Genomic DNA, 21,959 nt, shown 5'->3' on the forward strand with positions numbered 1-21,959 from the left:
CCTGAAATCCTACTCCCTTAATGTAGAGTTGGCTTTCAAGAAACCATGAAGATGTAGTTTAGGATGTGAAAAACCAAAGGACCAAAACAGTTCTAGGAATTTCCCATTATCGGGAATATTTTAGAATTCCACTTAATTTATTTATGGGCTTTTTAGCTATACTTCTTTGCATTAGTTTATATATCCTTAACTATTCGTGGTAAATTTAGAGTTAATATTTTCCCATTTTACATAAAAGGTAGAAAATTTTCAACTTTAGAGGTTAAATTACCACTCCCCACCATCCTTTCTGCTATAGTTGTCATATGTACTACATGTACACACATTATAATACCTTCAAAAAATATTACTTTTGCCTTATATAGTCATGTATTTTTTTGGAAGTTAAGAGGTTAGACTTTATATTTATCCACATATTTACCATTTCCAGTGCTCTTCAATCATCCTGAAAATCTGGGTTTCCCTCCAATTCTTTCCTTTAGGCTGGAGAACTTCTGTTAGCGTATCTTGAACTGCAATTCTGCTAGTGACATATTCTCTTAGTTTTCCTTTATCTTAAAATGTCTTTATTTTGTCTTCATTCTTGAAAGACCCTTTCCATTAGATATATAATTTTGTATTTGTTCTTCAACACTTTAAAGATGCTTTTCTACTGTCTTCTGGTCTCTGTATTTCTGAGAAAAAGCCCATGATCACTTGAATTGTTTCCCTGTATGCAATGTGGCATTTTTCACTAGCAGCTTTTAAGATTTTCTTTTTCATTGGTTTTAAGTAGTTAGACAATTGTGTGTCATTTATCCTGTTTGGTGTTGATAAGCTTCTTAAATCTGTAAATTTATGTCTTTCACAAAATTTGGTGAAGTTATTTGCCATTATTTCTTCAAATGTTTTTTCTGACCCATTCTTTTTCTCTTCTCCTTCTGAAATTCCATTGTGAGCCTTTTGAAATTGTCACCTTAAGATTTTGTTGTTTATTTTGTTTTGTTTCAATATTTTTCTCTCTTTTTTAGACTGGATAATTCATATTGGTATTTATATTCACTGATTCTCTCTATGATCTCTTGGTTCAATTAACCTCATCCAGAGATATTTTTATTCCAGATATTCTTAATATAAATATATTTTTCAGTTCTAAAATTTCCATTTGGTTATTTAAAAAAGTATTTTGTATTTTTGTGTTGAGATTTTTACTATTTATTCCTTCATTGAACGTGTTATAGCAGCTGCTTTAAAAGCCCTGTATGGGGGCGCCTGGGTGGCTCAGTAGTTAAGTGTCTGCCTTCGGCTCAGGTCATGATCCCAGGGTCCTGGGATCGAGCCCCGCATCTGGCTCCCTGCTCGGCGGGAAGCCTGCTTCTCCCTCTCCCACTCCCCCTGCTTGTGTTCCCTCCCTCGCTGTGTCTCTCTCTGTCAGATAAATAAAATCTTTAAAAAAAAAAAAAAAAAAAAAAAAAAGCCCTGTCTGATAATTCCAACATCTGAGTTATCTCAGGATTGGCTTCTGTTTCGCCTGAGAATGGGTTACATTTTCCTGGTTCTTTGTATGTCCCCAAATTTTGGACTGTACCTTGGACATTGTAATTGTTATGCTATGGAGATGCTTGATTCTTTTATAGTCTTCTTTAGAGGGTTAGTTAGTATTTTTATTTTAATAGGAATTAACTTGATTAGACTTAATGTGTAATATTTCTCCTGTGATTGATGGAGGTCAAATCTCAGTTTTCTTTTAGCCTTAAGTTGCTAGCTGCCTTGAGTTTGCCTTGCCCATTTGTGTTTCAGGGATCACCTGCTAACATGGGCAGAGTTCATATATAGAATTTGGGGTTGTCCATCTCCTACTCTCTCCTCTCCAAGACTCCTGCAGTGGTCATGCTTGCCCCAGGCTCCATCTCTTAGTTCCTCAGGCTAAAAATATGGCAGGGTTTCTGTTGGAGTTTTAGCTACCCCAGGATGTTCTCTCAGACCAAAGCTATAAAAGCAGGAAATTCACCATGTGTTGGTTCCTTTCTCTAAGTTTTTACTCCCCTCCAATATCTGCTTGCTTTGTTCATTCTGCAGAACCTTAAGGTGATTGTTTTTTGGTTTTTAGCCAGTGTTAATAGGTAACTGTGGGAGGGCTAGCCAGTTAGGAGCTCACTTCACCATACCAGAAATGAAACCAGCACAGTTCTACCTTTAAAAGACAGCCCAGGGGTGCCTGGGTGGCTCAGTCGGTTAAGCGACTGCCTTCGGCTCAGGTCATGATCCTGGAGTCCCGGGATGGAGTCCCGCATCGGGCTTCCTGCTCAGCGGGGGGTCTGCTTCTCCCTCTGCCCTCTTCCCTCTCGTGGTCTCTCTCATTCTCTCTCTCTCAAATAAATAAATAAAATCTTTAAAAAAAAAATAAAATAAAAAAATAAAAGACAGCCCAAATCCAACCCGCCCTCATTTCTTATCTATCTATCTATCTATCTATCTATCTATCTATCTATCTATCTATCTATCCAACCATCCAGTTTACTTATTTATCCTTAAATGACCAAGGATGAGGAAGCTGACTAAAATTTTATCCCTTGGCTCCACCTTATTAGTTTGGAAGTCTTTTTTTTTTTTTTTTAAATAAGAGAACTTTATCTTCTTTAAAGATTTTATTAATTTATTTGGAAGAGAGAGAGAGACAGAGCATAAACATGAGCCGGGAGGCAGGGAGGAGGCAGAGGGAGAGGGAGAAGCAGACCCCTTGCTGAGCATGGAGCCTGATGTGGGACTTGATCCCAGGACCCTGAGATCATGACCTAAGCCAAAGGCAGATGCTCAACCAACCGAGCCACCCATGTGCCCCTGGAAGTCATTTTGAGATCCACTGATGTGAGGATGGTAGACAAGAGGTCTTTCCCCTGGAAGATAGCCCCATGGTATATTCACGTTCTCAGTAAGGCCTATGCTGACTACTTTATTCAAGATGGCAAATTCTCCCTTATAGTTTACTTTTTATATTTGATAACATTTATCCCTCCAAATATACTATACACTTTATTTATTTATTATATTTATTGACTGACTCTCACCACCAGAATGTAAGCTTCATGAGAGCAGGAATTTTTATATGTTCTATTCACTGCCATATCTCTAGAGACTGTAACAGTGGAAGTACATAGGAAGTGCAAAATAGATGTCTGATTCATAAATAAATGACTATACCAATCTACTATAACTTCTACCCCTGATACCCCTTAATTCTCTACAAGCCTCTCCAGGCAGAGGATTTTTTTTGAACTTAGGTCAGAAGCCATTAGTCATTCTCTTCTACGTTGCACTGAGCATTATGGTCTAGACAGAGCAGAAGGCAAATTTCTTCTAAACAAAGATCTTAAAGAACGTGACCATTTCTTTTACTGTTTTCAACTAAACTCTATAGGACACTGTATTAAAAATTTTCTCTAGTCTGACATCTCGACTCAGAGCATAATAACCACTGGTAACTTCTGATCTTATTCTCAGATGAAAAAAGACATAGGGGTTTTTTTTGTTTGTTTTTTTATTTTATTTTTTTATTTTATTTATTTTATTTTATTATTATTTTTTATTATTTTATTTTATTTTTTAAAAAGACATAGGTTTAACCACAGACCAAGGTACATATCTAAAGTGAAACCTTCACTTTGCCTATCCATTAACAGATTTTAACTTTAGTGTTTCTGAGCAAGACCTGATGCCTTGGGCATACATATGAAAGCATGTTGGGTTGGCTTGGCCACTGGAATGCAATATATTTAGGTTTAAACCATATTTGCATTCATTCTGTATTTTCAGTTTTGTGGTATGTAAGAAAACATATTAATGAAAAAACTTACAAGATAATTGGATTATATACAGATTCACTTAAATATTTGTGTGTGAGTTTTTCCATCCATACTACACAGGTCCCTGGCTTTCTTTCTTTCCTTCTTTTTAACATTTATTTATTTATTTGTCAGAGAGAGAGAGAGCACAAGCATGGGGAATGGCAGGCAGAGGCAGAGGGAGAAGCAGGCTGAGCAGGGAGCCCAATGCGGGACTCGATCCTAGGACCCTGGTATCATGACCTGAGCCGAAGGCAGATGCTTAACCGACTGAGCCACCCAGGCATCCTGATCCCTGGCTTTCTTTTATGAGAGTGAGCTCATTTTTAATTTCCATAAATCTCTGTAATTTCCAAGGAAGATATGCATATTGACAATGACAGACTAGAGAAAAGAGTAGAAAAGGAAAGTGATGTTGACAGTCACCTGAGCCAGGGTACTAGCTCCTCTTATTCCTGCTGGGACTCACAGAAAATCCTTGGGGGGAATGTTGGGTAGTGAGCTGGAGGCTATGTCCCAGACCAAGTTAAGACAGGCTAGACCACACTATAGGGACATAAGTGGAAGGACCAAGATTGAACTGCAGGTCCCTCACTGGCTGCCTGAGCTCCTGCCAATAAGATCCAGTTGCATTGTAAGACATGACTTTTTTTTTGCAGAGGGAAGCAAAACTGTTAATAAACAAAATTCTCAAACATCATTTTAAAAGAAAATTCCTCTCTAGAGCACCTGAGATTTTCACAGAGGCAAATTATCTCATTTGGGTAGAATGCTGGACTTTCAAGGAGAGTTCTGTACTTCAACCACAGAAGCAGCTGATTTTCAAGAAAAAGTTAATTCTACGCAAGGGTATTCTGAATGCTGAATAAACTCCAGGAGAATAAGAAATGAAGCATTTTAGCTTGCTTTGCACAGCAGCCATGAGAAGATAGCTAACATAAGTGTTTTCATGTGATAATCAAGAAAGATTAAGTTTTTGAGGGCAACTCTGTGTTCCCAAGGCCTAGCAGAAAAACCTGGCATAAAGAAGACTCATTAGGGAAAGCCAGTTGAGTGATGAAATCAATCACTGGTACCCTGAGACTTTAGAGCATTTCGCTAAATTGGTAAAGAGCCAGTAAGAGAACCTGGCATATTAACAGGCACACCAGAGGTACATAGAAAATAAGTTACACCATAATACTCCTTGTGTGAAAAAGGAAATTCACATAATAGAATAAGTGAATCCATACAGAACCAACTACAAACCATAACACAAATTCTATTCTAAAAGAAAATTATTTGTACTATTTTGAGGAGATAATTATGTGGTAATTATTAAATAGATTAAGATAATGGTTAACAATCTTAATAGATATGTATACAGAAAAAAAATTTAACTTAGGCAATGTATTCATTTTATAGGGGAATCCATGATATTAAGGAAAAAATACAAAGGACATTTTAAATTCTGGCCTTTTATAGGCTTTGTTCTTCTATTACCTCATTATCACTCAACATCAAAGCAGATGTTTGTTCCACACTGACATCTGAAGCTGGCCATTTGAAGAAGGGGAGAAGTATAAATGAAATATTGTAGTCTATTTATCTACTCATATAGCAAAGCCAATATTTGTTGTAACTTGCTATAACTGTCTCTCTTAAGTTGCCAGCCAATTTAAGAAAGTATCACTACCAAAACTTTAAATGTCTGTCAGTTCAAGAATTCTTTTTAGAAATTTTAGTCTTGGGACGCCTGGGTGGCTCAGTCGGTTAAGCATCTGCCTTCAGCTCAGGTCACGATCCCAGGGTCCTGGGATCGAGTCCCGCATCGGGCTCCTTGTTCCGCGGGGAGCCTGCTTCTCCCTCTGCCTCTTTCTCTCTATCTCTCATGAATAAATAAATAAAATCTTTAAAAAAAAAAAAAGAAATTTTAGTCTTTTAAAAAATTACTGAAGATTATAATATACATTATATACATAGACATATGTAGTTTATCCCAACAAATATATACTAAACATACAATTGTAAACTTGCTGTTTTCACTGAACAATATTTCATTAATTTTTTAATATATAGAATGTGCTTATGTAGAGATAATCCCTGCTGTTGGGCCTGCTGTTGGGAAATTCTAATATGGTTTCCCAAATTTCCTCCCCAGTCCTGGTGTTTCATAATCCCTGTGACTGTAAATATGGTGGCATTTACTCCAATGATTAGGTTATGTTATATGGCATAATTGAACGTAAGATAGGGAGAGCGTCTGGGTGAGTATGACCCAGTGTCATGAATCTTTTAAAAGTGCAGAATTTTCTTCTGCTACTTGCAGAAAACAAAGTCAGAGATTCAAAGCGTGGAAAGGATTCATTGCATTGCTGATAACCTAAAGATGAAGAGGTCTATGAATAATCAAGTCAAAAAGTGAGCAGAAGACATAAACAGACACTTCTCCAAAGAAGTCATACAAATGGCTAAGAGACACATGAAAAAATGTTCATCATCATTAGCCATTAGGGAAATTCAAATCAAAACCACACTGAGATACCACCTTATGCCAGTTAGAATGGCAAAAATTGACAAAGCAAGAAACAACAAATGTCGGAGAGGTTGTGGAGAAAGGGGAACACTCTTACACTGTTGGTGGGAATGCAAGTTGGTACAGCCACTTTGGAAAACAGTATGGAGGTTCCTCAAAAAATTAAAAATAGAGCTACCCTATGACCCAGCAATTGCACTACTGGGTATTTACCCTAAAGACACAGATGTAGTGAAAAGAAGGGCCATATGCACCCCAATGTTCATAGCAGCAATGTCCACAATAGCCAAACTGTGGAAAGAGCCGAGATGCCCTTCAACAGATGAATGGATAAAGAAGTGGTCTATATATATATATATACACACACAATGGAATATTACTCAGCCATCAGAAAGGATGAATACCCAACTTTTACATCAACATGGATGGGACTGGAGAAGATTATGCTAAGTGAAATAAGTCAAGCAGAGAAAGTCAATTATCATATGGTTTCACTTATTTGTGGAACGTAAGGAATAGCATGGAGGACATTAGGAGAAGGAAGGGAAAAATGAAACGGGGGAAATCAGAGGGGGAAACAAACCATGAGAGACTATGGACTCTGGGAAACAAACTGAGGGTTCTAGAGGGGAGGGGGCTGAGAGGATGGGTTAGCCTGGTGATGGGTATTAAGAAGGGCATGTACTGCATGGAGCACTGGGTGTTATACGCAAACAATGAATCATGGAACACTACATCAAAAACTAATGATGTAATGTATGGTGACTAACTTAACATAAAAAAAAAAAAATGAAGAAGGCTACGTAGCAAGGAAAGCAGGTGACCTTTAGCTGCTGAGAGCAGCTCCCTGGTGAAAGCCAGCAAGGAAATGGGAACTTCAATCCTACAATGGTAAGAAACTTAATCCTACCAACAACATCCAAAGAGCTTAGAACAATATTCCCCCTAGAGATTTCAGACTAGAACACAGCCCAGTTGACACCCTGACTTTGGCTTTGTGGTAACCTTAGCAGAGAGCCCAGTCATGTCTTTGCAGACTTCTAACCTAAATAACTGTGAACTAAAAAATGGGTATTTTTTTAATTCATAGAACTTGCTGTAATATGTTGTGCAACAATTGAGAACTAATTCAGTTCCTCTCTCACTTCTTTTTGCCTCAATCTTTCCAAAGGTTAAGCTATTATTTATTTAGTTATCTCTCTACTTATGGATATTTAGACTGCTTTAAGATATCTGTTACTACAAAAATAACACTCATATATGTGAACACAAGTTTATTGGTATCAAGTTGTTCATAATATCTGTATACAACTTTTAAAATGTATTCTATGACTCCAAAAGCATAAGCAACATGAGAAAAAAAAGATAAAGTAGATTTCATTGAAACTAAAAACTAAAAAAATAAAAAGGATGTTATCAAGAAAGTGCAGACAACCTACAGAATGGGAGAACATATTCGCAAATCATATATCTGATAAATACCTAGTATCCAGGAAAAAAAAAGAACTCCTACAACTCAACAAAAAGACAAACTGTAATCTTGAAAAACAAAACTGGAGGTATCACAATTCCAGACTTTCAGTAATATTACAAAGCTGTAGTGATCAAGACAGTACGGTACTGGCACAAAAATAGACACATAGATCGATGGAACTGAATAGAAAATCCAGAAATAAACCCATAATTATATGGTCAATTAACCTTCAACAAAGAAGGCAAAAATATGCAATGGGGAAAAGACAGTCTCTTTAAACAAATGGTGTTAGGAAAATTGGACAGCTACATGCAAAAGAATGAAACTGGATCACTTTCTTACACCATACACAAAAATAAACTCTAAATGGATTAAGGACCTAAATGTGATGATACCTGAAACCATAAAAATCCTACAAGAGAGCCAAGGCAGTGACTTCTCTGACATCAGCCATAACAACATCTTTCTAGATATGTCTCTTAAGGCAAGGAAAACAAAAGCAAAAATAACTATTGGGATTTCATCAAAATAAAAAGCTGCTGCACAGCAAAGGAAATGACCAAGAAAACTAAAAGGCAACCTATGGAATGGGAGAAGGTATTTGCAAATGACATATCTGATAAAGGACTAGTATTCAAAATATATAAAGAACTTACACAACTCAACACCCAAAACCCAAATAATCCAATTGAACAATGGGCAGAAGACATGAACAGACATTTCTCCAAATAAGACATAGGGATGGCCAACAGACACGTGAAAAGATGCTCAACATCACTCATCATCAGAGAAATGCAAATCAAAATGACAATGAGATATCACCTCACACCTGTCAGAATGGCTAAAATAAAAAGCTCAAGAAATGACAAGTGCTGGTGAGGATGTGGAGAAAAAGGAACCCTTGTACACTGTTGGTGGGAATGCAAACTGGTGCAGCCACTGTGGAAAACAATATGGAGGTTCCTCAAAAAGTTAAAGATAGAATTACCCCATGATCTAGTAATTGCACTACTGGGTATTTGCCCTAAGAAGAAGAAAACACTAATTTGAAGGGATATAAGCCCCCTATGTTGATTGCAGCATTATTTACAACAGCAAATTATGAAAGTAGCCCAGTGTCCATCAATGGATGAATGGATAAAGAAGATGTGGTATATATACATATAATAGAATATTATTCAGGCATACAAAAGAATGAAATCTTGCCTTTTGCATCAACATGGATAGAGCTAGACAGTATAACGCTAAGTGAAATAAGAGAAAGACAAATATCACAGGATTTCACTCATATGTGGAATTTAAGAAACAAAACAGATGAGCTAAGGAAAAAAAGAGAGAGAGGCAAACCAAGAAACATAATCTTACCTATAGAGAAAAACTGATGGTTACCAGAGGGGAGGTGGGGGGGGGATGGGTGAAATAGGTGATGGGGATTAATGATGTGTCATGATGAGCACTAGGGGATATATTGTTGAATCACTATATTGTACACCTGAAACTAATGTTAACTCTGTATGTTAACTACATTGGAATGAAAATTCAAAAAAAAATTCAGTTGTTTATAGCAGCATTATCAACAATAGCCAAATTATGGAAAGAGTCCAAATATCCATCAACTGATAAATGGATAAAGAAGTTGAAAAAAAAAAAAGTCATGATATATCTATACAATGGAATATTACTCAGCCATCAAAAAGAATGAAATCGTGCCATTTGCAATGACATGGATGGAGCTAGAGTGTATTATTCTAAGGGAATAAGTCAGTCAGAGAAAGAAAAATACCATATGATTTCATTTATATGTGGAATTTAACAAAACAGATGAACATAGAGGGGAAAAAAAGAGACAGGCAAACCATAAAACAGACTCTTTTTAAATTAACATATAATGTATTATTTGTTTCAGGGGTACAGGTCTGTGATTCATCAGTCTTACACAATTCACAGCGCTCACCATAGCACATACCCTCCCAATGTCCATCACCCAGCCACCCTATCCCTCCCACCCCCCTCCACTCCAGCAACCCTCAGTTTGACTCTTTATCATAGAGAACAAACTGAGGGTTGCTGGAGGAGAGGTGGGTGGGGGGATGAGCTAAATGGGTGATGGGCATTAAGGAGGGCACTGTTGTGATGAGTACTGGGTGGTGTACGTAAGTGACAAATCAGTAAATTCTACTCCTGAACTAATATTACACTATATGTTAACTTATTGGAATTTAAATAAAAACTGGAAACAAAACAAAACAAAATATTCAGTTAATACGTATATTTTTTAAATTTCTAAAAAAGGGACAAATAATCTATTAAAAATAGGTAAAGGACTTGAATAACATTTCTCCAAAGAAGATATACAAATGGTGAATAAACACATGAAAAGATGTTCACATCATTAGTTACCATTAAAATGCAAATCAAACCACAATGAGGTACTAATTCACATTCACACCCTGTAGGATAGCTAGAATTAAAAAAAAAAAAAAGAAAATAACAAGTATTTAGTGTGGATGTGCAGAAATTGGAACCCTCACACATCACTGGTAGGAATGTAAAATGGTTAGGTCTCTGTGAAAAATAGTTTGGCAGTTCCTCAAAAGCTAAACATAGAAATACTATATGGCCCAGCAGTTCCACTTCTAGATATATACCTAAAAGAATAGAAGGCAGGCAATCAAATACATATATACACGTGTTCACAGTAGCACTATTCACTATAGCCAAAAGTTAGAAACAGTGCAACTATCCAACAATGAATGAACAAATAAACAATTTGTGGCATAACTATACAATGGAATATTAATTGGCCATATAAAGAAATGAAGTACTGATGATACATGCTACAACATGAATGAACCTTAAAAACATTATAAGTGAAGTAAATCAAGTGCAAAAGGTCACATATTATATATATGATTCCATTTATGTGAAATATCTAGAATATATAAGTCTATAAAGATGGAATGCAGATTGGTGGCTGCCAGGGGCTAAGCAGGGGTAGGCTGGGAAGGGAAATAAAGAACAACTGCTTATTAGATCCAGGGCTTCCTTTTGGGGCATGAAAATGTTTTGGAACTAGACAGAGGTGATGGTTGTACAACATTGTGAATGTAGTAAATGCCACTCAACTGTTTATTTTAAAATAGTTAATTTTACGCTATTTCAACCTTACCTCAATTTAAATAAATGTGTTCCATATAATTTTTAATATTTATAGCTCATCTGTGTCTTTCTTTTTGATTACTCTTGCTATTGGTATATCTATTAAAATTTGTTTTATTGAAGATAATTAACATAGTGTTATATTAGTTTTGGTATACCATCCAATGATTTAACAATTCTATACATTTCTCAGTGCTCATCAAGATAAGTGTACTCTTCATCCCCTTTATCTGTTTCACCCCTCCCCCTACCTCCCTTCTGGCAACTAGTCTGTTCTCTGCATTTAAGAGTCAGTTTTTTTTGTTTGTTTGTCTCTTTGTTTGTTTTGTTTCTTAAATTCCACATATGAGTGAAATTATATGTTATCTGTCTTTCTCTGACTTATTTCACTTAGTATTATATACTCTAGGTCCATCCATGTTTTTGCAAATGGCAAGATCTCATTCTTTTTAATGTCTGAGTAATATTCCATTGAATATACTACACCTTCTTTATCCATTTATCTATCGATGAACACTTGGGTTGTTTCCATACCTGGGCTATTGTAAATAATGCTACAGTAAACATAGGGATGCATATATCTTTTCAAATTAGTGTTTTCATTTTTTTGGGTAGATATCCAGTAGTGGAATTACTGGGTTATATGTTATTGTATTTTTAGTTTTTTGGGGAACCTCCATACTATTTTCCACAGTTGCTACACCAATTTGCATTCCCAACAACAGTGGCATACCAACAAACCATAAAACTAGAAAAAAACATAGGCAGTACTTTCTTTGACATCAGCCACAGAAACATTTTTCTAGATATGTCTCCTCAAGCAAGAGAAACCAAACCAAATTAAGCTACTAGGATTACACCAAAACAAAAAGCTTTTGTACAGCAAAGGAAACCATCAACAAAACAAAAAGACAACCTACAGAATGGGAGAAGATATTTGCAAATGATATATCTGATAAGGGGTTAGTATTCAAAATATATGAAGACTCAACACCAAAAAATAGACACCAACTCAACACCAAAAAAAGTAATCCAATTTAAAAATGGGCAGAGGACCTGAAAAGAGGCATTTTTCCAAAGAAGGTATATCTATTTTTTCAAAGTTTCTTTTTTCAGATAATCAGTTTTTATTTTACTGACCCTTTCTTTAAGTTCTGTTATTATATTATTTTCTTCCTTTTGCTTTCTTTAGGTTTACTTTGTTTTTCTTTTTCTAGCATCCCAAACTCAAAATGTAAATCATTTATTTTTCATTATTTGGGGGTGAGGGGTTACTTGCCAATGACCTGGTTTGTTAACAGTTGGTGTGTAAACATGGAGGAGGTACTCAGCAAAACTCAGGGGCACAGGAAGGCATCCATATGCTGACAAATGTTCATGCAGTGTTTGGGCAGCCACCACAAGGGCCAGCATGTGGAGGCAGCTAAAGGAACAGCTGTACCATGGCTCTTCCATGAGGGTAATATGATGTGCTCTGTCAATGGCAGTCTTTGACCTTACTTAAGGTCACATCTGACTCTATGTTGGATTAGGGAATCTAAGGGTTTGTGAGCAACTTTCTTAAATTTTAATTTTAATTGTATCTGTGTGCAACAGCGCTTTAAAAGTCAAATAGTTCAAAAGTCTTTTTTTGGTTGTTGTGGTGGTGAAACCTTCTTTAATCAAGACACCATAAACCATCAGTGAGCTTCATGTCTTCCCCCAATTTATACTATATCTGTTAAGATCAAAGCATTTTGGCCCAACTTGGATGTTCGAAATTCACCATTACCATAGAGTGAGGTGGTGGGGAAGAGAACAAGATCTATTTAACAACCTTGGCTTCTCCATCCTCTGACAACTGTCAAAGAGTGCACTGCTCCTAAGGAAGAATCTTGTGGCAGCAAAGCAAATAAGCAACGAAATCTTTCATTTGTGTCTTCATGTCTTTCATCAGTGATGAATATTTTCATTCTTTTCTGTTTTTCCGTGGTTCTAGTTAGGTGTTTATTATCCTTTCTCATTCTGTTCTCCATGTCCCATAATACTTCTTTCATATTTCTCTTTGCTACATTCTGCATAGTTACACTCATTTATTCAACAAATATTTACTGAGCACTTACTAGGTGGCAAGCACTGTTTCAGGCACTTGGGTACCTCAGTAAACAAAATAAAAACATCGCTGCCCAGGAGGAGCTTTTATTTAAAAAGACAAAATGAGGAAACAGACAGTAAGTGATAAACACAATAAGTGACTAAACTACATAGAATGTAAGAAGTGATAAATGTCATTTAAAAAAGAGGGAATAAGGTAATTCCTCCTCTGTTTTTTTTTTTTTCCTCCAGAAGAAAGACAATTTTATTTTCCTGTAATGATATCACTGGTTATCTTAGAAAATTCTGTTTCAGAGTGTAAGTGAGGCAAATCTGCATAATGTTTGTCATACTGGTTATGTGACACATATACATTTTATTTAGTAAATCTTAAATTGTTATTAGGTGTAAAACTTGCTAGGAAAATTCACATCTCCCCACATTTCTTTTTTTTAAATCACTTTATTGAGGTATGATTGACATGAAAAGCGTATATATCTCATGTATACACTGAATGAGTTTGTAGGTAAGTATATACCCATGAAACCATCACCACAATCTATGCCATAAACATATGCATCACCTCTAAAAGTTTCCTCCCACTGTAATTATTATTACTACTTATTTATAGTGTGAGATAAGAACACAACATATGATCTACCCTCTTGCAAATTTTTAAGAATACAACACAGTACTGTTAACCATAAACACTATGCCGTACAGTAGAGCTCTAGAACTTATCTGATGTAACTGGAACTTTGTACCTAATATTTCTGCATTTTCCTCTCCCCACTCAGGCTCTGACAATTACCATTTTACTCTCTGCTCCTATGAGTTTGACTATTTTAGAGTCCTCATATAAGTGGTATCCTGTAATATTTGTCCTTGTATGTCTAGCTTATCTCACAAAACATAATGTCCTCCAAGTTCATCCACATTGTTGCAAATGGGAGGATGTCTTTCTTTTCTTTTTTTAATCAAAGATGAGTTGATGGTATATGTGTAAGTTTATTTCTGGGCTCTCTGTTCTGTTCCATTGGTCATTATGTCTGTTTTTATGCCAGTACCATACTGTTCTGATTACTGTAGCTTTGTAATATATTTTTTAATTCAAGTACTATGATGCTTCCAGCTGTGTTCAATTGTTTCTTCTCTTTTACTGGCATTTATTTTCCCAGCCTTAAATGAATTCCTAAACTACTTGGCAGTAGTACATTGTGCATGTTAGGTATACATAAAATGTTTTCTTAATGACTGAAATATTCCCTGTGTTTTGCCCTTTGCTCTTCTCCCATGTTCTCACTTTTTCAGATAGCTTTGTTTCTGCATACAGAAACTATTCCCATGAAAATTCTCATCTCCATCTGTGACATCTCACCTGCATCCCAGATGCCCTCACTTCATGACCTGTGGGTTGTTTGGCTATCACTTCAAACTCAACATAGCCCAAATTGAACTCATCATTTCCTTCACTCAGCTGGCTTAATAATTATAGCACCATTCTCCTTGTCTCCAAGGTAAAAAAAACCCAAACAACCCCATTGAGTTATAGGTTTTAGAAAAAGAAAGAAAAAGTGATAAGAGAAATAAGTTTATAAATGTTACATTTAGAAGACTACTCATCCTTTCAAAAAATAATTATTGAGTACCTACCATATGCCAATACTCTATTAGGTTCAGAGGATTTGCTGGTGAATACGATTAAAAAAATCTCTGTTTTCGTAGTGCTTACAGTCCAGTGATAGAACACAGAAAATAAAAAGGGTAAATATGTAAACTATTTAGTATGCTAGATGGTCCTAAGAAAAAATATAAAGCAAAGAAGCGACACTGAGAATATGGATGTGTATGTGAGAGATGGTGGTAATAATGGTTTCAATTCTAAAGATTTTATTTATTTATTTTGAGAGAGAGAGACAGAGAGAGTATGAGCTGGGGGGGCAGAGGGAGAGGGAGAAGCAGACTCCTCACTGAGCAGGGAGCCCAATGTGGGAGCCCTATCCCAGGACCCTGAGATTATGACCTGAGCTGAAGGCAGATGCTTGACTGACTGAGCCACCCAGGAACCCCTGGTGGTTTCAATTCTAGATAGGGTGGCCAGGAAAAGCCTGAAAGGGTGATATTTGAGTAAAAACATGAAGAAGGTGGGGATGCAAGAACCATGAGGATGTTGAGGGAAATAGCAGATGCAAAGGAAGGCCCTAAAGTAGAAACGTGTTATATTTTCAGGGAATAGCAAGGAGGCTATTGTAAACTAGACTGATCAATGGGGGAAGGATAGGAAATTAGGTTATAGGGGTGATGAGGCTCAGTCCAAATCTTAAAGGGCACGATGCCCTATCTTCTCTAATCTTATTACTAGCCTCCTTATCCTGGGGCTTTATCACTTCATGTCTGCAACAGCTTCTAACTTATCTCATCTATTTTCTAGTTGAACCTATATATTACCCCTGTGATAATCTCAAATTACCACCTTCAACATGTCATTCATGTCATCCTTCTGCTCAAGGATTCATTAAGGGTTATCTAATGCATCAAATCTAAGTCAGTGTCCAGGGTTTTCAGGGCTATCCTAGACTTATTTAATCTGTCTCTAACACATTTTCTGATTGGACATTTACTGAGTTCTTTCTCTGTTCAAGAGGCTGTGAGCAATTGGGTAAGAAACAGGTTCCAAGACCTGGAGTTTACTGTCAATACAAACCTTTCCCCAGCTCTCATAACCTCTTTTAATTTCCTTCTAATTCAATACATTGATATCTTTGTTGTGTCTGACTCATGCTTTTGCCTTTGCTACTTTTTGTGCTTGAGTATCTTCTCTTCTTGATTGCCAATAAAATCCGAAATCCTTTCATGGCTACAAGGCCCTATATAATGTGGTCCCTGACTATCTCTTCAATCCCCTCTTGAGATATCCTTTCCTTCTCTCACTTGCAACATTCCAGCAACACTGACTGCCATTCAGTTCTCTGAATATACCAAGCTTTTCCCTGCATTTAGTCCTTCTCCTGCCTAAATCACATTATCCACTCTTTCTGTTTACTCATACTTTAAGCCTCAACGTGGATGTCATAAGAGCCTCCCCTCACTCCAATATGCATGAGGTTGCAGAGCACTCTGCATGATTTTCCTTTATAGCACCTATCACACTTTTTAAACTACATACTTATTCATATGATCATGTGTTTGGTGATCTCTCTAGTAGAGAGAGGTGGTCTCTCTTCTAGATCATAAGCTCCAGGAAGACAAGCAGATATTTTTCTTGCTCACCCCAGTATCCCCAGGTTCTAGCCCAATAGCTGGTAGGTGCTTAATAAATATCTTTGAACAAATGAATTAGTACCCTATCTGGACCCTAGACACTCTTTAATTCAATTACTTTCATTTTCTCCAAAAGCCCTTTCTCCAAGAGCCTGGCTTCTCAGTCTTTCAATGATCCTCTTCTTCTCTGACTTCTTTTTTCTTTTTAAAAAATAGTTCTTTGAATATTGAAAACAAAACCTTGGTGACAACTGATCTAGCTCACCATGACAGAAAAAGACATCTCTCTCAGTGTATATTACATGGTAAAGTTGACTGTATTTCTTTCCCAAACTATACAGTTTAATCCTAAATACAAAGCAAGGTCTAAAATGTGATTAGAAAAAAATATAAAACAACCAATGACTTAGAGAAGACTACTCATTTTTTTAGCTTAAAAAACTCCATAAAAATTTGCCTGAAGGGTTGTATTTTTTGTTTGTTTTTTCCTGACAGCTTATTGTGCTTAAAGTCTTGCTGCATGTCAGTAAGACATATACCCTAATCTTACTTTTCCACTTAGCTTCGGTACTTAAAATCAGGAAAACAGGTTTCACACCTTCTAGAAATCTTGTAATGCTCTGTTCAGACCTTGTCAGGGTCAGGGACATTCCTTTTTAGAGGGACATATCCCTCTAAATCCCAAGCAGTTATTACAGGGGCTCACAAACAAGAAATTCTTAGTAAATATTTGCTAAACTGCTCAATTAAATACAAATTCCTTGATTCACAGAGGACCGAATGGTTATTTGATCACTTCTTCATTCATTCACTCAATAAATATTTATTTAATGCTCCAACTCCAAAGTCCTGTGCTTAGCACTGGGCGGGGGGATGGTACAAAGACACATAAGAAAGCTCCCATTCCAGTGGGGGAAATCTACATGCACATGTATGATTACAATTTAATATCTAGTAATGGAATAAAGCTAGATACAGAGTGTTACCATGGGCACAATGAAGTTTCAGGGCCTGATTATACTCATAAATACTGAGGAAGGTTTCATATAGCTGAGTTTCAATGGACAGGAGTTTACCAAGCCAGCAAGGATAGGGAGGCATGAAAGAGCAAGGCATGTTTAGGGAAAGACAACTAAGTCATCAAGATGCAGGAAATAAGGTTAGAGAAATAAAATTATATCATGCTGGACCTTTTATGTCACACTAAGTAACCAGGACTTTAGCTTAAGTGGGGGCTGACGTGAACAGTGTGCATTTTTAAGAGGTAAGGGTGGTCTGCTGTGGACAATAACTCAGGGTAGGAAGGCAGTAGATTCAGGGAGTCTGCATTTGGGAATAAATGTGGAGAATCTGGGGTGAAAACAGGGAAGGGTAGGAGGAGTGATATGATTGATATTTGGGAGTCAGAAGTTGATAAGATACAGTGATTAATTGAGAAGGGAAGGAGATAGAGAGAGAGGAACCTAGGAGGATGCCAAAATTTCTGACATGGATTTCTGAGCAAATGATAATGCCTTTCACTTGATTTAAGGAGCACAGAAGGAAGTATATGTGTAAGGAAAGAAACTGAATTGAGTTTAGATATGCTGAGGTAGAAATGTCTGAGGGACATCCAAGGGCAGATGTCTGGTAGGAAAAAGGAAATGAAACTCTGAAGCTCAGGGGAAAGGTCTTAATCAGAGATTTAGATTTCAAAGCTAAATATTTATGATTTTGTACAGAATGATAAAATGTCACAAAAACAGTTACAGCTACTAAGGCCCTACCAGCTGCTGCTTCTTCCTTCCTGCAGATTGTTTAATACTCATCAGTCAACATCTATCAGGATGTGCTATGCGGGTTTGCAGTTTGTCATTCACAGGAGCCTCTCTAGGTTTGCCTGTGGGATCAGCAATGAGACTCAGAGTGCAGAACATCTGGTCCTCTCTTTAGCCTGCTCCCTCTGCTCACACATGTTCTCAGGCACAGAGGTGAGTGTCCTGGCAATACTGAACACTAGACTAGCACTGTTTGATTGGTAAACTGATTGCTCTGTATCAACACTCTGTGCACCTAATGTAATACATCCCTAACCTTTCATGATTTCTGATAACTGCTTCAAGGCAGTAATATATGACCAGTTTAATACCTAATCATTAGGAAAGCATATTTAGTTGGTATCACCAGCTCAATGAACTAAAATTTTTGAGGGCTTATACAATGACATAAATGCTAATGGAAAGAAGGAACACTTATCAATTAAACCTAGATCTAAAATTCTGCGTATTAGTTCACTCTTAAAACTGAAGAAAGTAAATAGTATTTTTAATTAAGGACCTTACAAGTTTATTATGTGAATGGGAAGCTGGTATAGTTCTCTAATATCTAGGGATTTTTAAATGACCAAAACATTCCCAGCAACTCTACAAAAAAAATTTTTTTTTACCTTTCTTCTTTAAAAATGTTTTATTGTTTCTTGAGGCCCAATTATAAATAATAATCCCAAAGATAAAACAACTGACACACTGATGATCCTGCATGGATTACAAACCACAGCAGGGGTGTCTCTGCTGGGCACAGGCACTGTGTGAGGTGCTGGGATCACAGAAAGAGAAGACACAGTCACTAGCACCCAAGGATCATAAAGTAGGGTGCTCTGGTTTTCAAACTGCAACCCAGGGACTTTCAGTGGTTACACCCAGTACCGGGTGGAGGAAGGGGAATAGTGAGATTCCTATTTTTCCCTTTTCCCTCCAACAGTAAAGTAGCTCTATTTTATCTGTTTCATTTATTGAACTTACTCAAAAAATTTAGCTTTTAGAAAGGATTCTTCCACATACAAAAATAAATAATAAAGTTTACAAACCTCTGGCCTAGTAGAAAAATAGGAGCAGCCAGAATCTGCATCCACACAGCCCAGTACCCGTAGCTACCATCCCAGCCACAACTGCCTTTTACCACAGCCTTTCGAGACATACATACTGGGAGACAGCCGTGACAAGGAAAACCCACATGCCCTCATCAATGAGTGTATCATTTTAGCTCTATGCCAAAGTGAAACAAGGTGCTTTAATTTTCAGGGCAAGGTGTGTCAAGATCAGAGGTACTGTGGAGCATGCAAATTAACGGCTTTTCTTTTGTACTGTTATAACTTCCATTTTAAATTTTCCTACATATAACATGCAATTGGAAAAAATGGAACAGTTGTTTTCAAATTTTAAGTAAACAAACAAACAAACAAACAAAAAACCCCAAAACCATAAAGCACTCTGAATACAGGAAGTTTCCAAGCAATATAAAGTATCCCCAAATTTATTTTCTCTCTGCCCCACCTGGAGGACAACCAGAGAAACATCTGGCCTCCCTAAAATTAGCTACAACGATCATCTCACCCCATCAGAGCCTTGCTGGCCTGTAGAGAAAGCGAAGCCTAGAGTGTCTCCTTGACTCCTCCCCACCTTTCAAGAAGGAAGCACTGCTGCAGTTGCTCATGCTTCAAGGCTTCATTGTTCTACCAAGATATATGGTCTACTGCATATCAGCCCCATTCTGTGGCCTCTCTTCCAATCCAGGACAAAAAGGAATGATGGAGTAAGACCAACCTTCCCTTCTGTCCAGAAGATGCTCTCCCCTTTGCAGGACTAGAATGGCACTGAGGGCTGAGGCTGCTCTCAGATAGGAGGACACCATTAGGTGTCAATAGGACAGCCTATTCCTATTTGCCTGTGAACCCTCTCTTCCACATGCAGCAAGGCAGGGCCCAGGGCTTCCTGCTTTCTAGAGCCGAGCCTCTCTGCTGAATTTGCTTTGTTCTGTGTTTCTCCTACGTGTTTTCTCTGGTACTGAATAGATGCATCCTTTTCTTTCTGAGGTGGTGACAGCCAAGACTGGGATTTGAACTTCCATGTGGAAATAGGCATAGGTTAAAAAAGAGGCCACACGTGACTTCAAGGTACACTGGGATTTGAGGCAAAACTCCCAGCTAAGTAAGAGGTTACTTTATCTTGTTTTTCCTTCTCTGTGCATCTATCTTCTCTGAAGGCCAGAGATGCTTATGACCCAGGCAATACCATCCTTACACAGTCTCAACCTCACCACAACCTCTAGTAATTTTTACCTGATCTGCTTGCCTTCTCTCATATCATATAAGGAAAAGAAGACATCGGTGTCTTCCCCAATGGTATTGTAGGTGAAACTCTTCAGGCTGAGGAAGAAGTGGTGTGGCACTGGCATCCGACAGGTATCCCCATGACGTGGGCGCATTGTATCTACCTAACAAGGAAGGCAAAAAACAGTGATTCCTATTTTAATTATTCACTACATTGATCATAAATAAAATGAAAACTAAATGACTAATTCTCCTCATACTACCAAAGGGGATTATGTAAGAGAGACAGAAGGGGTCTTCTCTGCTAGTAGGGGAGCGCTGTGTCAATATGCTTGGTTTGGGGCAGGCAAATATGCAGCTGAGAGAAGTAAACTGAGTGAAGGAGCTATGGGAATGGTAATTCCAACTTATGAATGAACTTAATATCTCCACTATATAATTAAGTTCACTCATAAGTTGGAATTACCATTCCCATCCCATTACCATACACTTGATTTACAATGTTAGATGGTAATAGATACCATTCTAAATGACACTTTTACTTTCTCCCAGACAGATTCATTTTAGTTTCCCAGTCTACGTTATTTCAATTGTGCTTATGTAAATTTGCACAGAGGAGTGAGGGGAGACTGGCTATATCTGCTCAGAGGTCAGGGCTATTTAGATGAAAGGCATCACAAGATCAAGATGTCTGTGATGGCTATCATTGCCTGTTGCATCCCCATGCTGTGATCTCTTAAAAGTGCTGTGGGAAAAGACTGGGAGGCCTAATTAAGCTGCTTACCTGGGATGTGCTTTGCTGGACACTCTGCCGGCTGGATAAGTGCTGTGGAGAGAAAGACAAATTCACTCATCTGGGAAGGAAACTAACTTTTATTAAGCACCCTCCATATGCTAAGCATTCTGCAGTCTTTTACATATATGTTCTCACTTAATTCTGATAACCTTTTTAGAACAATGCTATTTGTACTTGATGGAGGCAACTAAAGTTTGGTGTAAGAAAGTGATGTGTTGGGCGCCTGGGTGGCTCAGTTGGTTAAGCGACTGCCTTCGGCTCAGGTCATGATCCTGGAGTCCCTGGATCGAGTCCCGCATCGGGCTCCCTGCTCGGCAGGGAGTCTGCTTCTCCCTCTGACCTTCCCCCTCTCATGTGCTCTCTCTCTCATTCTCTCTCTCTCAAATAAATAAATAAAATCTTAAAAAAAAAAAAAGAAAAATAAAAGAAAAATAAAAGAAAAAAAAAAGAAAGTGATGTGTTGATGGGGCGCCTGGGTGGCTCAGTCATTAAGCGTCTGCCTTCAGCTCAGGTCATGATCCCAGGGTCCTGGGATCGAGCCCCACATCGGGGCTTCTCCCTCTCCCACTCCCCCTGCTTGTGTTCCCTCTCTCGCTGTGTCTCTCTCTGTCAAATAAATAAATAAAATCTTTAAAAAAAGAAAGTGATGTGTTGAAGATCATAGAGCAAGAAGGTGGCAAAGTCTGGATTCAAACTCAAGCCTCTCCAGCCCACAGTACCAGCCAAGTCACAGGTGCTTGCTACTGGATTTGTGCTTTGGCACTATCCTCTCC

The 21,959-nt window shown here is 37.6% G+C and overlaps 1 protein-coding gene across 1 annotated transcript in view; it reads right to left on the minus strand.

The window, feature by feature from the left end:
- Nucleotides 1–21,959, minus strand: part of DOCK3 (dedicator of cytokinesis 3) — a 477,354-nt gene that overhangs the window by 138,455 nt on the left and 316,940 nt on the right. Inside the window, exons 7-8 of the mRNA XM_034997521.1 lie at nucleotides 21,175–21,216; nucleotides 20,400–20,554 (exon numbers count right to left, since the gene is read on the minus strand). Of these exons, the coding sequence (XP_034853412.1) occupies nucleotides 20,400–20,554; nucleotides 21,175–21,216 (197 nt within the window). The remainder of the gene's footprint in view (nucleotides 1–20,399; nucleotides 20,555–21,174; nucleotides 21,217–21,959) is intronic.

The sequence above is a fragment of the Mirounga leonina genome, unplaced genomic scaffold (assembly GCF_011800145.1).
Source record: "Mirounga leonina isolate KUSES-001 unplaced genomic scaffold, KU_Mleo_1.0 Mir_94, whole genome shotgun sequence".
Lineage (NCBI taxonomy): Eukaryota > Metazoa > Chordata > Mammalia > Carnivora > Phocidae > Mirounga > Mirounga leonina.